Raw genomic sequence first — 12,853 nt, 5'->3', positions numbered from 1 at the left:
GAGGAAATTAAGGAGACATTAGTGTGGTATCCTGAATAGAAATTAGGAACAGATGGTCACTGATGGAAAAATTGGTAAAATTCTAATAAATTCTGAAATTTAATTAAAAAATAAGTATGTGTATATATGGGCCCATATTGATATATATAAATTATTGAATAGATAAATAAGTAGGAGAGAAGGGACAAGTATGCCTTAAAGAATAATTCCAAGTATTAAATTCAGATACTTCTTCCAGGAGGTGGAGTTTAATCCTTCCCCTCTGACTTGCATCCAAAGAACAGAATATAGAAAGGGGAAAAGCTGTTACTATACGGTGGAGAAATGTATCAAGTCTGATACTACCAGTTCCTGAGCATTTTTGAGGATTTTTAATAATATGTATTGACAGTTTGTTCCTGAATTTCTCTGCTGCTGGTTTCGGATTTAGTTCTTGGGATCTGCTAAGAAAATTTGTATTGTTCTGACTTATAGCTCCCAGAATTTTACTGTTGTTTTCTCTTTTTCCCCGTCATCGTACGGTTGTTTTGGTTTTGTTTTTTAATTTTTTTTTCCTGACTTAGTGGGATTTCAGAAAGGAACAGAATTAGAGAACTGTGTTTAGTTTGTTATCTTAGTTGGAAATTCGCTTGAATGTATTTCTAGGTTAGTACCTATGTAGCTACCTAATTAACTGAATACACCGTGAAATATTTAACCATTTCCCTACTGACAGACACTTGGAGTTCTAATTTTTCACTAAACAGTGTTATAGTGAATATTCTTGTACATATTATCTTTGTTCAGCTGTGTGTGTGCTGAATCAAGGATATATACACTTTACATACATTATTTACAGGTAAGTAATTTAACCTCTAAGTGTTACTTAAAGGTTAACCTCACTTTCCCTATCAGAAGGCTGTTGTGAGGGTTAAAAGAGTTAACATGTATAAGTGCCTAGAACATGATTAACAGTTATATAGCTGTTAGTTAGCACTGCCAAATTGCCCCCTATAAAGGCTGACTACATATACTAGTTATTAGAGTACTATTTTTCCCATCTTTGCTCAGATCCTGGATATTACAGTCTATTTTTATGGAAAAGGTGGCAATTTTGCTGGTGAAAAGCAGTATCTCACTGTCTAGACTTTCACTTCACTATGACTGAGTTTGATCATTTTTGATGTTTATTGGCCACTTGTACTTTTTACATGAATTGTTTATTTATTTTATCTGTGAAATTTTTAAATTATGAAATATTTAAAATTTTATAGATAAACACCTATTTGGGGGCATTATCCTTATTTGTAGGAACTCTTTAAATAATATGGATATTAGTTTCTTGTTAATTTGATAACAAATATTTATTCCTAGTATGTCCCCTTTTTTATTTAATATCTTTTATCAGTGTTCAAAATTTTTGAATTTCTATTAAAATCTGTGTTGTGTGGCTTAAGAAGAATATATTTAGGTCTTCCCTGGTGGCACAGTGGTTGAGAGTCTGCCTGCCGATGCAGGGGACAAGGGTTTGTGTCCCGGTCCGGGAAGATCCATATGCCGTGGAGTGGCTGGGCCCTTGAGCCATGGTCTCTGAGCCTGCGCGTCCGGAGCCTGCGCTCCACGACGGGAGAGGCCACAACAGTGAGAGGCCCGCGGACCACCAAAAAAAAAAAAAAAAAAAAAGAAATAAATAATTAATTAATTAAAATAAAAACCACCAAGGGCTATCAAGGATGAATAGAAAATTAGATCACCCATACTGATCCACTTCCACCGCTGATGGAAATGGAAAAGTCGCTCTGGAAAACAGTGTGACAGTTTCTTTAAAAACTAAATATGCAACTGCCATACAACCAGCTACTGTGCTCCTGGACATTTACTATAGAGAAATAAAGACATGTGTTCACACCAAAACCTGTATGTGAATGTTTATATTTAATAGCAGCTTTATTTCTAATAGCCAAAAACTGGAAACAACCCAGATATCTTTCAGTGGGTTAATGGTTACGCAAAATGTGGTCTATCCAATACCACCATTGCTAACTACTACTCAGCAATAAAGAGAAATGAACTATTGATACACACAACAACCTGGATCAATCTCCAGAGAAAAAAGCCAATTCCAAAGGGTTACATACTGTATGATTCCATTTATAGGGCATGCCTGAAATGACAAAATTACAGAAATGGAGAATAGATTAGTGGTTTCCAAGAGTTAAGAAGAAGTGGGGGGGGGGCTTCCCTGGTGGCTCAGTGGTTAAGAATCTGCCTGCCAATGCAGGGGACACAGGTTCGAGCCCTGGTCTGGGAAGATCCCACATGCCGCGGAGCAACTAAGCCCGTGAGCCACAACTACGGAGCCTGCGCATCTGGAACCTGTGCTCCGCAACAGGAGAGGCCGCGACAGTGAGAGGCCCACACACCACGATGAGGAGTTGCTCCCGCTCACCGCAACTGGAGAAAGCCCTTGCACAGAAACGAAGACCCAACACAGCCAAATAAATAAATAAATAATTTTTAAAAAGAAGAGGGGGAGGGGAAATGGGTGTGAGCAGAATAAGGTATACTGTGGTGATAGAAATGTTCTGTATTTTGACTATATCAATGTCAATATCCTGGCTGTGATACTGAAGTGTAGTTTTGCAAGATACTAAGTGGGGGGTGAGATAAAGGGTATATAAAATCTCTGTGCTATTTCTTTAAATCACATGTGAACCTACAATTATTTCAAAATAAAAAGTTCAGTTAAAAAATGAATGAAGGAAAAATTAATACGATCAGAAGAACAATTTCATTTGATATATAACAACACTGAACATTATTAAATATTCAAACACTACTTTATAATTTCTTCATTTAGAACAATAAAACATATCCCTTGAATTTTCTCAATCTCAGCCATTCTACAAAGATTCACGTCTAACCAGTAAGAATTCAGCTCACCTTCCACACTGTCAGAACAGGAAGTTCCAATGCCAGTGTCACCACTGTCAGAAGCTATACTATGTCTCCTGATATGGTTATTTCGCTGGTTAGATGGAACAGTTGTGGCCTGCCACAATGATTCATTACCAGGTAACCATGCTGATGAAGAATAATCTGGGCCTACAAAAGAAAATATGCAGAAGTTAACACATTTATAATGTCTGTGACTAGAGAGAAGACATCTTTTGACCTTGTAAAAAATGCAAATAAGGTAAAATAAGCTTATTTTCTGCCGAAAATAATTTAAATAGATCGGTGATATCTAAGATTCACCAAATAAACTTACCTATCACACATACACAAATACAATGCTGATTTAGCAGCTTCCTCTGGCTGAAGAGCTCTGATTTCTGCTTACAGACATTGAACTTTTAAACATGGAACTACTGTCTGATTTAAAATATCAACTCTATCATCAATCCATCTGGAAATGTCAGCACTCTGCTTTGTAATATTTGATAGGTAGGCATCTGTGATCCCAGACACAGGCATTAGCTGAGAATTGGGACTCAGGGAAAATCTAATCAAATCATATTGCATGACAATGTAAGTAGAATGTGCTCATGGAAGGTAAAAAAAATCTATTTTTTTCCGCTATAACCTAACCACTTAAAATTTTAAATTCTTTTGCATTATTTTAATTGATTTTATTTCTTTAGTTATCTTTTGATAAAAGTTTAACACCAGAGCATCTTCCTGGCTCTTTGCTTAATTTTTCCCTTTTGAGTTACATTATATCTTCATTGTTTAGCTAATGTATCATTTTTCAGTGTTCTCTTATAATCTTTATTTTCACTTACATTGTCCATTTTTACTTAACTTACATTTGCCTTTTTCTGATTTATCCATCATTTTACATTTTTGCTCACTTCATTCTTTTACTGTCTACAATGCCACTCAAAATATACCCATGGACCAGTGCCACTCTGTGAACTATTAATTACAAGTTCATAAAAATTAGGTGCAGAAATAAAGGACAAGCACTAAAAAATGTTTATAGTAATTTGAAAGAGCAATTTTAAATCTTGAATTTTATACAAAGCTATAGTAGCACATGTCTTTATCAACGGTTAACACAGTGACTCTAAAATTGAAGCCTGTAGACTTATTTGTGGAAGTTAACAAGCTCTGTACAAGAATTTTGAGCCTTCAATTCAATTATACCCTTGAAAAGAAATAAGCATATTACAGATGACGTGAATAGCTACCTTAAAGCAGACATGATCACATAACTATAATACTCCCATTTGGGTTTTATGTTTGCAATTGCAGTTGCTCCTAAGTAAAGCAGAAATGACTGGGCACTTATCATCATGATGTGAAACAAAACATCATTACAGAATTATCATGTTACATGCCACTGAAATTGGCACGCAAGGAGAGCTTTCTAGAAGTTTAATAAACATAAGAATCACAAAATGACAAACACATCCACAAAATTAATTACATCATTAATTACATCATTTTTACCACACTTAGTAACAGTCCCACCAGGGACTTCCCTGGTGGTGCAGTGGTTAAGATTCCATGCTCCCAATGCTGGGGGCCGGGGTTTGATCCCTGGTCAGGGAACGAGATGCCACATGCATGCTACAACTAAGAGTTAGCATGCCACAGCTAAGGAGCCCACCTGCCACAACTAAGACCCGGTGCAACCAAATAAATAAATAAATATTAAATTGTTTAAAAAAAAATAATAAAACCAGACCTGAAGCTATTTTCTACCATATTAACCCCAACATTAAAGTTCTAGTTCTAATAAAACATTATGCCAAATTATTATCTTTCATTTCTATTTATAATATAATTTATAAATTAAGTTTGAGTTTTATAGATCTATCTATGAAGTATACAAGCAGCCTTAAAAGTCATATACATTTAAATTAACTCAAGCTTAAAAAATAGTGGCCAAAGAAACACTTCTACCAGCTTTGAGGTCCAGAACAACCACTTAAAGCTTTGTAGATTCTAGACGTATCTCAGAATGGGACTTATCTTAATTCATCTGACTAAGCACTCACACATTAAAGCACCAGGTGAAGGCATTCTGTCACCAGATCTGCTCTAACTCTGATTTGTCTATAATCTGCACCAAAGATATTTTCTTTAAACAGCTCCTCAGGTAATATTCCTTTTAAATGAACTCAAAGTCCTATCTAAACCATTATCAAAAAGGGCAACCAGCCCACTACTTTCTCTCCCAAGTGCAAACCTATTAATTGGAGAAATTTTTTTAGGAATACTCAGAAAACAACATAAATAGGCTGGTAGTACATGGAAATGGCAAATAAAGATATGAAAAGATGTCCAACCTTACTAATAATGAGAGAAATGAAAAAGACAACAATATTTTTATTTTTAGATTTTTAAATTATCTATAACATTAAATACCACTGGCAAATATTTGAAATATCAATGTCAAACGAAGTGCAGGGAAAGTTCACATACTTTTGTGGGTATATAAACTGATAGATCCTTTCTAAATTAGGGCATCTGGAAACAGGTATCTAAATTTCAACATGTACCTAAATTTCAACATAAGACCTCCTACTAGGAATTTTTATAAAGAAGTAATAGAGAAGTATAAAAATATATAAGCACAAGGACAGTACTTCTTTAATAATAAAAATAAATGCCTAGAAACAAAATATGTAAGTTAGTTGATAATATTCAAGTGCTAAAAATAATTTTACTGACCTTTTTTTTTTAACATGTAGTGACATCCAAAATATTAAGTATGTGTGGGAGGCAAAGCATTTGTATCGCTACATTTATAGTATGATTCCATGGTTAGAGAAGAGATTGCACATTTACATATATGGAAAAAGGAGCTTTCAGGGAGCTCTACGTCTAAATGTCAACATTGACTACAATGTTTTACTAAAGGAACAAATACATTACAGAACATTTACTCTCTCACTAGGGATGATAATGATGATGATGATTATACACTATCATCTTCCGGGGAAAAATACTGAAAATTACTTATTGATTTGCAGATTACATCAATATTTGATTCTGAAAGGAACCAGATATAGAGCAAGATATGTAAATTCAACAGATTCCTGGTTAACAATTTTACAAAAGCTGCATAAGATCACTGAAATAAAGTAAAAACTCTTGCTTTTAGACAATATAACCATCTTGAGCAGTATATACTAGTATTACATGTTTAGGCCACAACACCTCCACCCCATTTACTGTTAACAAATCTTGGCCCAAGGAAACCATTTGTAGATAAAAGGATATGATCCCCCCCACCCCACCCCCCAGCCCCTCCCCACACATACACACCAGTAACGGGGGTAAAAAAAGAAAGAAAGAAAAAAAACACTGATAATGATATAGTGTTATTACCAGAAGCTAGGAAGATTTTCAATAATTAGTCTTAAATCATTAACTATTACCAGGAAGAATGGCTCAACAAAACTTTTTCTGAAGTTTTCTGAAGGTCAGACAGTAAATATTTTCACCTTTGCAAGCCATTTGATCTCTATCAGAACCATCCAACTCTTGTCACCATTGTGGTAAAGGCAGCAGTAGACAACAGAATGGGTATGACTGTGTTGCAATAAAACTTTATTTATAAAAACGGATGACAGCTAGATTTGATCCATGGGCCCTAGTTTGCAGACCCCTGATCGAGAGTAAAAAATTATTCTAATAGATAAATATTCCCTAAAATCCAGCTGACTCAAAATGAGTAACTCCGGCCAGCATGTTAATTCATTCCTTTATTCAGAAGAAATTCTAGTTCATCCTAGAGCACATACCAGCAAGTCCTACTGCTCTAAATCTGAAAATTCATGGGAGCATTACTGAAGTTATCTGAGGACTACTAATACCAACAAATTTTTGGATTTCTTTTTCCAGAATAAACAGTTTCAGTTTGTAATAAGGAAGAAACTTTTGCATTCTATTACAAGTTAATCACTAAAGGGATGTTTCCTATAAGCTTAAATTATACATAATGGCCCATCTCTGGGAAACCTGCCTCCCAGGTAGTGAGCATTAAGCTGAAATACCTCTGTTTAGCTCACAGGAAACATCCTGACCAGGTCCACCTGTGAATAACTACAGGGAGGAAGAAATTAACACATCCTCTCCAGAGGCTGACTGGAACCAGGAAATGTTTGACTTTACTCCCTCCCCTTTTAGTATAAAAGAAGCCTGAATTCTAACTCAGGCAAGATGGTTCTTTGATGCATGAGCCCACCATCTTCTCAGTTTGCTGGCTTTCCAAATAAAGTCACTATTCCTTGCCCTGACAACTCACCTCTCGATTTAACAGCCTGTTGTGCAGTGAGCAGTATGAGCTTGAACTCGATAACAAGTTGACCTGTATGGTTTATTTATTTATTTTTTTGGCTGTGCCATGTGGCTTGTGAGATCTTAGTTCCCCAACCAGGGATTGAACCCAGGCCCTCAGCAGTGAGAGCACGGAGTCCTAACCACTGGATTGCCAGGGAATTCCCCTGTATGGTTCAAAACTCTTAGACAACATCAAACATATATTCATATGTATGATGGTTAATTTTATGTGTCAACATAACTGGACCATGGGGTGGCCAGATACTGGGTCAAACATAATTCTGCATGTTTCTGTGAGGCTATTTTTAGGTGAGATTAATATTTAAATTGGTAGACTGAGTAAAGCAGATTGCCCTCCATATGTGGATGGGCCTCATCAAACCAGATGAAGGTCTGAATGGAACAAAAGGTTGACCCACCCCCAATAAAGAGAGAATTCTTCCTGCCTAAAGGCCTTCAAAATAGAACATTGGCTTTTCCCTTTCTTTGAACTGGAAGTGAAACATCAGCTCTTCCTGGGTCTCAGGCCTGTCAGCCTTCAGAATAAAATTCCAGCGTCAGCTCTCCTGGTTCTCAGGCCTTCGAATTCAATTTGAAACTAAACCATTGACTCCCCTGGGTCTCCACCTTGCTGACTCACACAGCAGATCTTGGGTCTTACCAGCCTCCATAATCACATGAACAAATTCTTTACAATAAATCTCTTTCTACAGATATATAGAGATAGAAAAAGAATATATTTTTTTCTCAAGTGCACATGAAACATTCTCCAAGACAGATCATGTCTTATGCCACAAAATAAGTCTTACTACATTTAAGAAGATTTACACCATATCAAGCCATCTTTTCCAATGACAATGGTATGAAATAAATCAATTAAAAGAAGAAAACAGAAAATTCGCAAATAATGTGGTGCTTAAACAACATGCTCCTAAACCACCAATGGGTCAAAAAAGAAATCAAAAGGGAAATCAAAAAATATCTTGAGACAAATGATGGCAACACAACATAACAAAACTTATGGAATGCAAAAGCAGTTCTAAGAGGGAAGTTTATAGTGATAAATGCCAACATTAAGAAAGCTCAAATGAACATTCTAACTTTACACCTTAAGGAACTAGAAAAAGAACAAACTAGCCCCAAAGTTAGTAGAAGGAAGGAACTAATTTAGGATTCCGGGCTTTCACTGCCGTGGCCCAGTTTCAGTCTCTGGTCAGGGAATTGAGATCCTGCAAGCTGAGTGGTGATGCTAAAAAAAAAAAAAAGTTTAAAGAAGGAAGGAAATAATAAGAATCAGAGTGGAAATAAATGAAATATAGACTAAAAAGACAACTGAAAAGATCAATGAAACTAAAGCTATTTTGAAAAGATAAACAAAACTGACAAGCCTGAATGACTACGGGGAAAAAAAAGTCTCAAATAAAATAAAAAATGAAAAAGGGGACATTACAACTGCTCACACAGAAATACAAAGGATCATAAGAAATTGCTATGAACAATCATAAGCCAACAAATTGGCCAACCTAGAAGAAATGAATAAATTCCTAGAAACATACAACCTACCAAGACTAAATCATGAAGACAAAGAAAATCTGAACAGACCAATTACTAGTACAAATATTGAATCAATAATCAAAAACCTTTCAACAAAGAGATGTCCAGGACCAAATGGTTTCACTAGGGAATGAATCCTACCAAACATTTGAAGAATTAATATCAATCCTTCTCAAACTCTTCCAAAAAATGGAAAGGGAGAGAATAATTCCAAACTCTTTTTAAGAAGCCATCATTACCCTATACTGGACACTACATTACCCAGACAAGGACACTACAAGAAAATCACAGGCTAATATCCCTAATAACATAGATACAAAAATCCTCAACAAAATATTAGCAAACCTAATTCAACAGCACATCAAAAGGACCATACACCATAATCAAATGGGATTTATTCCAGGGATGCAAGAATGGTTCAACATATGCAAATCAATAAATGTGATATACCACATTAACAACATAAAGCACAGAAATCATATAAACTCAAAAGATGTAGGAAAACTATTTGACAAAATTCAACATCCTTTCAAGATAAAACTCTCAACAAACTGGGTACAGAGGGAACATAACTCAACACAATAAAGGCCATATATGACTAGCCCACAGTTAACATCATACTCAACAGTGAAGCTGAGGAATAAGATCAGGAACAAGACAAGGATACCTACTCTCACCACTTTTACTTAATGAAGTACTGGAAGTCCTAGCCAGAGCAATTAGATAAGAAAAAGAAATAAAAGGTATCCAAATCGGAAAGGAAGCAGTAAAACTGTCTCTATTTGCATATGACATACCATAAATGGAAAACCACCAAAAAACTGTTAGCACTAATCAGCAAATTCAGTAAAGTTACAGAATACAAAAAACAACACATAAAAATCAGTTATGTTTCTATATACTAACAACAAACTATTGAAAAGACAGATTAAGAAAACAATCCCATTTACAACTGCATTGAAAAGAATACTAAGAAGTAAACTAAACCAAGGAAGTAAAATATCCACACATCAAAAACTATAATACCTTGAGATGAAAGAAACTGAAGAAGACACAAATAAATGGAAAGATATTTCATGCTCACAAATTGGAAGAATATTGTTAAAATATCCATACTACCCAAAGTAAGCCACAGATTCAATGCAATCCCTATAGAAATTTCAATGGTATTTTTCACAGAAATAGAAAAGACAATCCTAAAATTTGTATAGAACCACAAAAGACCTTGAATGGCCAAATCAATTCTGAAAAAGAACAAAGCTGGAAGCATCAAACATCCTGATTTCAAACTATACTATAAAGCTACAGTAATTAAAACAGTATTGTCATTAAATGAAGACTCACAGATCAATGGAATGGAATAGAGAGCCCAGAAATAAACCCATGCATACACAGTGAGTTAATTTACTATCAGGGATCCAAGAATATACAAAGGAGAAAGGATAAATGGTGTTAGGAAAATGGGACAGCCACCGGAAAAAGAATGAAACTGTTCCCCTATCTTACACCATACACAAAAGTGAACTCAAAATAGATTAAAGACTTGAACATAAGACCTGAAACCATAAAACTCCTAGAAGAAAACATACAGGTATGCTCCTTAACATTGGTCTTGCAATGATTTTTTTGGATTTTGACACCAACAGCAAAAATAAATAAATGGTACTATATCAAACTAAAAATCTTCTGAATAGCAAGGAAAATCATCATGAAAGAAAGAAAGAAAGAAAGAAAGAAAGAAAGAAAGAAAGAAAGAAAGAAAAGAGCATCTTCCTGGCTCTTTGCTTAATTTTTCCCTTTTGAGTTACATTATATCTTCATTGTTTAGCTAATGTATCATTTTTCAGTGTTCTCTTATAATCTTTATTTTCACTTACATTGTCCATTTTTACTTAACTTACATTTGCCTTTTTCTGATTTATCCATCATTTTACATTTTTGCTCACTTCATTCTTTTACTGTCTACAATGCCACTCAAAATATACCCATGGACCAGTGCCACTCTGTGAACTATTAATTACAAGTTCATAAAAATTAGGTGCAGAAATAAAGGACAAGCACTAAAAAATGTTTATAGTAATTTGAAAGAGCAATTTTAAATCTTGAATTTTATACAAAGCTATAGTAGCACATGTCTTTATCAACGGTTAACACAGTGACTCTAAAATTGAAGCCTGTAGACTTATTTGTGGAAGTTAACAAGCTCTGTACAAGAATTTTGAGCCTTCAATTCAATTATACCCTTGAAAAGAAATAAGCATATTACAGATGACGTGAATAGCTACCTTAAAGCAGACATGATCACATAACTATAATACTCCCATTTGGGTTTTATGTTTGCAATTGCAGTTGCTCCTAAGTAAAGCAGAAATGACTGGGCACTTATCATCATGATGTGAAACAAAACATCATTACAGAATTATCATGTTACATGCCACTGAAATTGGCACGCAAGGAGAGCTTTCTAGAAGTTTAATAAACATAAGAATCACAAAATGACAAACACATCCACAAAATTAATTACATCATTAATTACATCATTTTTACCACACTTAGTAACAGTCCCACCAGGGACTTCCCTGGTGGTGCAGTGGTTAAGATTCCATGCTCCCAATGCTGGGGGCCGGGGTTTGATCCCTGGTCAGGGAACGAGATGCCACATGCATGCTACAACTAAGAGTTAGCATGCCACAGCTAAGGAGCCCACCTGCCACAACTAAGACCCGGTGCAACCAAATAAATAAATAAATATTAAATTGTTTAAAAAAAAATAATAAAACCAGACCTGAAGCTATTTTCTACCATATTAACCCCAACATTAAAGTTCTAGTTCTAATAAAACATTATGCCAAATTATTATCTTTCATTTCTATTTATAATATAATTTATAAATTAAGTTTGAGTTTTATAGATCTATCTATGAAGTATACAAGCAGCCTTAAAAGTCATATACATTTAAATTAACTCAAGCTTAAAAAATAGTGGCCAAAGAAACACTTCTACCAGCTTTGAGGTCCAGAACAACCACTTAAAGCTTTGTAGATTCTAGACGTATCTCAGAATGGGACTTATCTTAATTCATCTGACTAAGCACTCACACATTAAAGCACCAGGTGAAGGCATTCTGTCACCAGATCTGCTCTAACTCTGATTTGTCTATAATCTGCACCAAAGATATTTTCTTTAAACAGCTCCTCAGGTAATATTCCTTTTAAATGAACTCAAAGTCCTATCTAAACCATTATCAAAAAGGGCAACCAGCCCACTACTTTCTCTCCCAAGTGCAAACCTATTAATTGGAGAAATTTTTTTAGGAATACTCAGAAAACAACATAAATAGGCTGGTAGTACATGGAAATGGCAAATAAAGATATGAAAAGATGTCCAACCTTACTAATAATGAGAGAAATGAAAAAGACAACAATATTTTTATTTTTAGATTTTTAAATTATCTATAACATTAAATACCACTGGCAAATATTTGAAATATCAATGTCAAACGAAGTGCAGGGAAAGTTCACATACTTTTGTGGGTATATAAACTGATAGATCCTTTCTAAATTAGGGCATCTGGAAACAGGTATCTAAATTTCAACATGTACCTAAATTTCAACATAAGACCTCCTACTAGGAATTTTTATAAAGAAGTAATAGAGAAGTATAAAAATATATAAGCACAAGGACAGTACTTCTTTAATAATAAAAATAAATGCCTAGAAACAAAATATGTAAGTTAGTTGATAATATTCAAGTGCTAAAAATAATTTTACTGACCTTTTTTTTTTAACATGTAGTGACATCCAAAATATTAAGTATGTGTGGGAGGCAAAGCATTTGTATCGCTACATTTATAGTATGATTCCATGGTTAGAGAAGAGATTGCACATTTACATATATGGAAAAAGGAGCTTTCAGGGAGCTCTACGTCTAAATGTCAACATTGACTACAATGTTTTACTAAAGGAACAAATACATTACAGAACATTTACTCTCTCACTAGGGATGATAATGATGATGATGATTA

At 34.6% G+C, this 12,853-nt stretch overlaps 1 protein-coding gene across 1 annotated transcript in view; it reads right to left on the bottom strand.

Moving 5' to 3' along the window:
• Positions 1-12,853, bottom strand: part of CEP85L (centrosomal protein 85 like) — a 222,563-nt gene that overhangs the window by 133,214 nt on the left and 76,496 nt on the right. The window contains 1 exon segment of the mRNA XM_024122643.3: positions 2,923-3,084. Within this exon segment, the coding sequence (XP_023978411.2) occupies positions 2,923-3,084 (162 nt within the window).

This window comes from Physeter macrocephalus, chromosome 10 (genome assembly GCF_002837175.3).
Source record: "Physeter macrocephalus isolate SW-GA chromosome 10, ASM283717v5, whole genome shotgun sequence".
Taxonomy (NCBI): Eukaryota; Metazoa; Chordata; class Mammalia; order Artiodactyla; family Physeteridae; genus Physeter; species Physeter macrocephalus.
The sequence above is the reverse complement of the archived record's forward strand: the minus strand, read 5'-3'. Positions and strand labels throughout refer to the sequence as shown.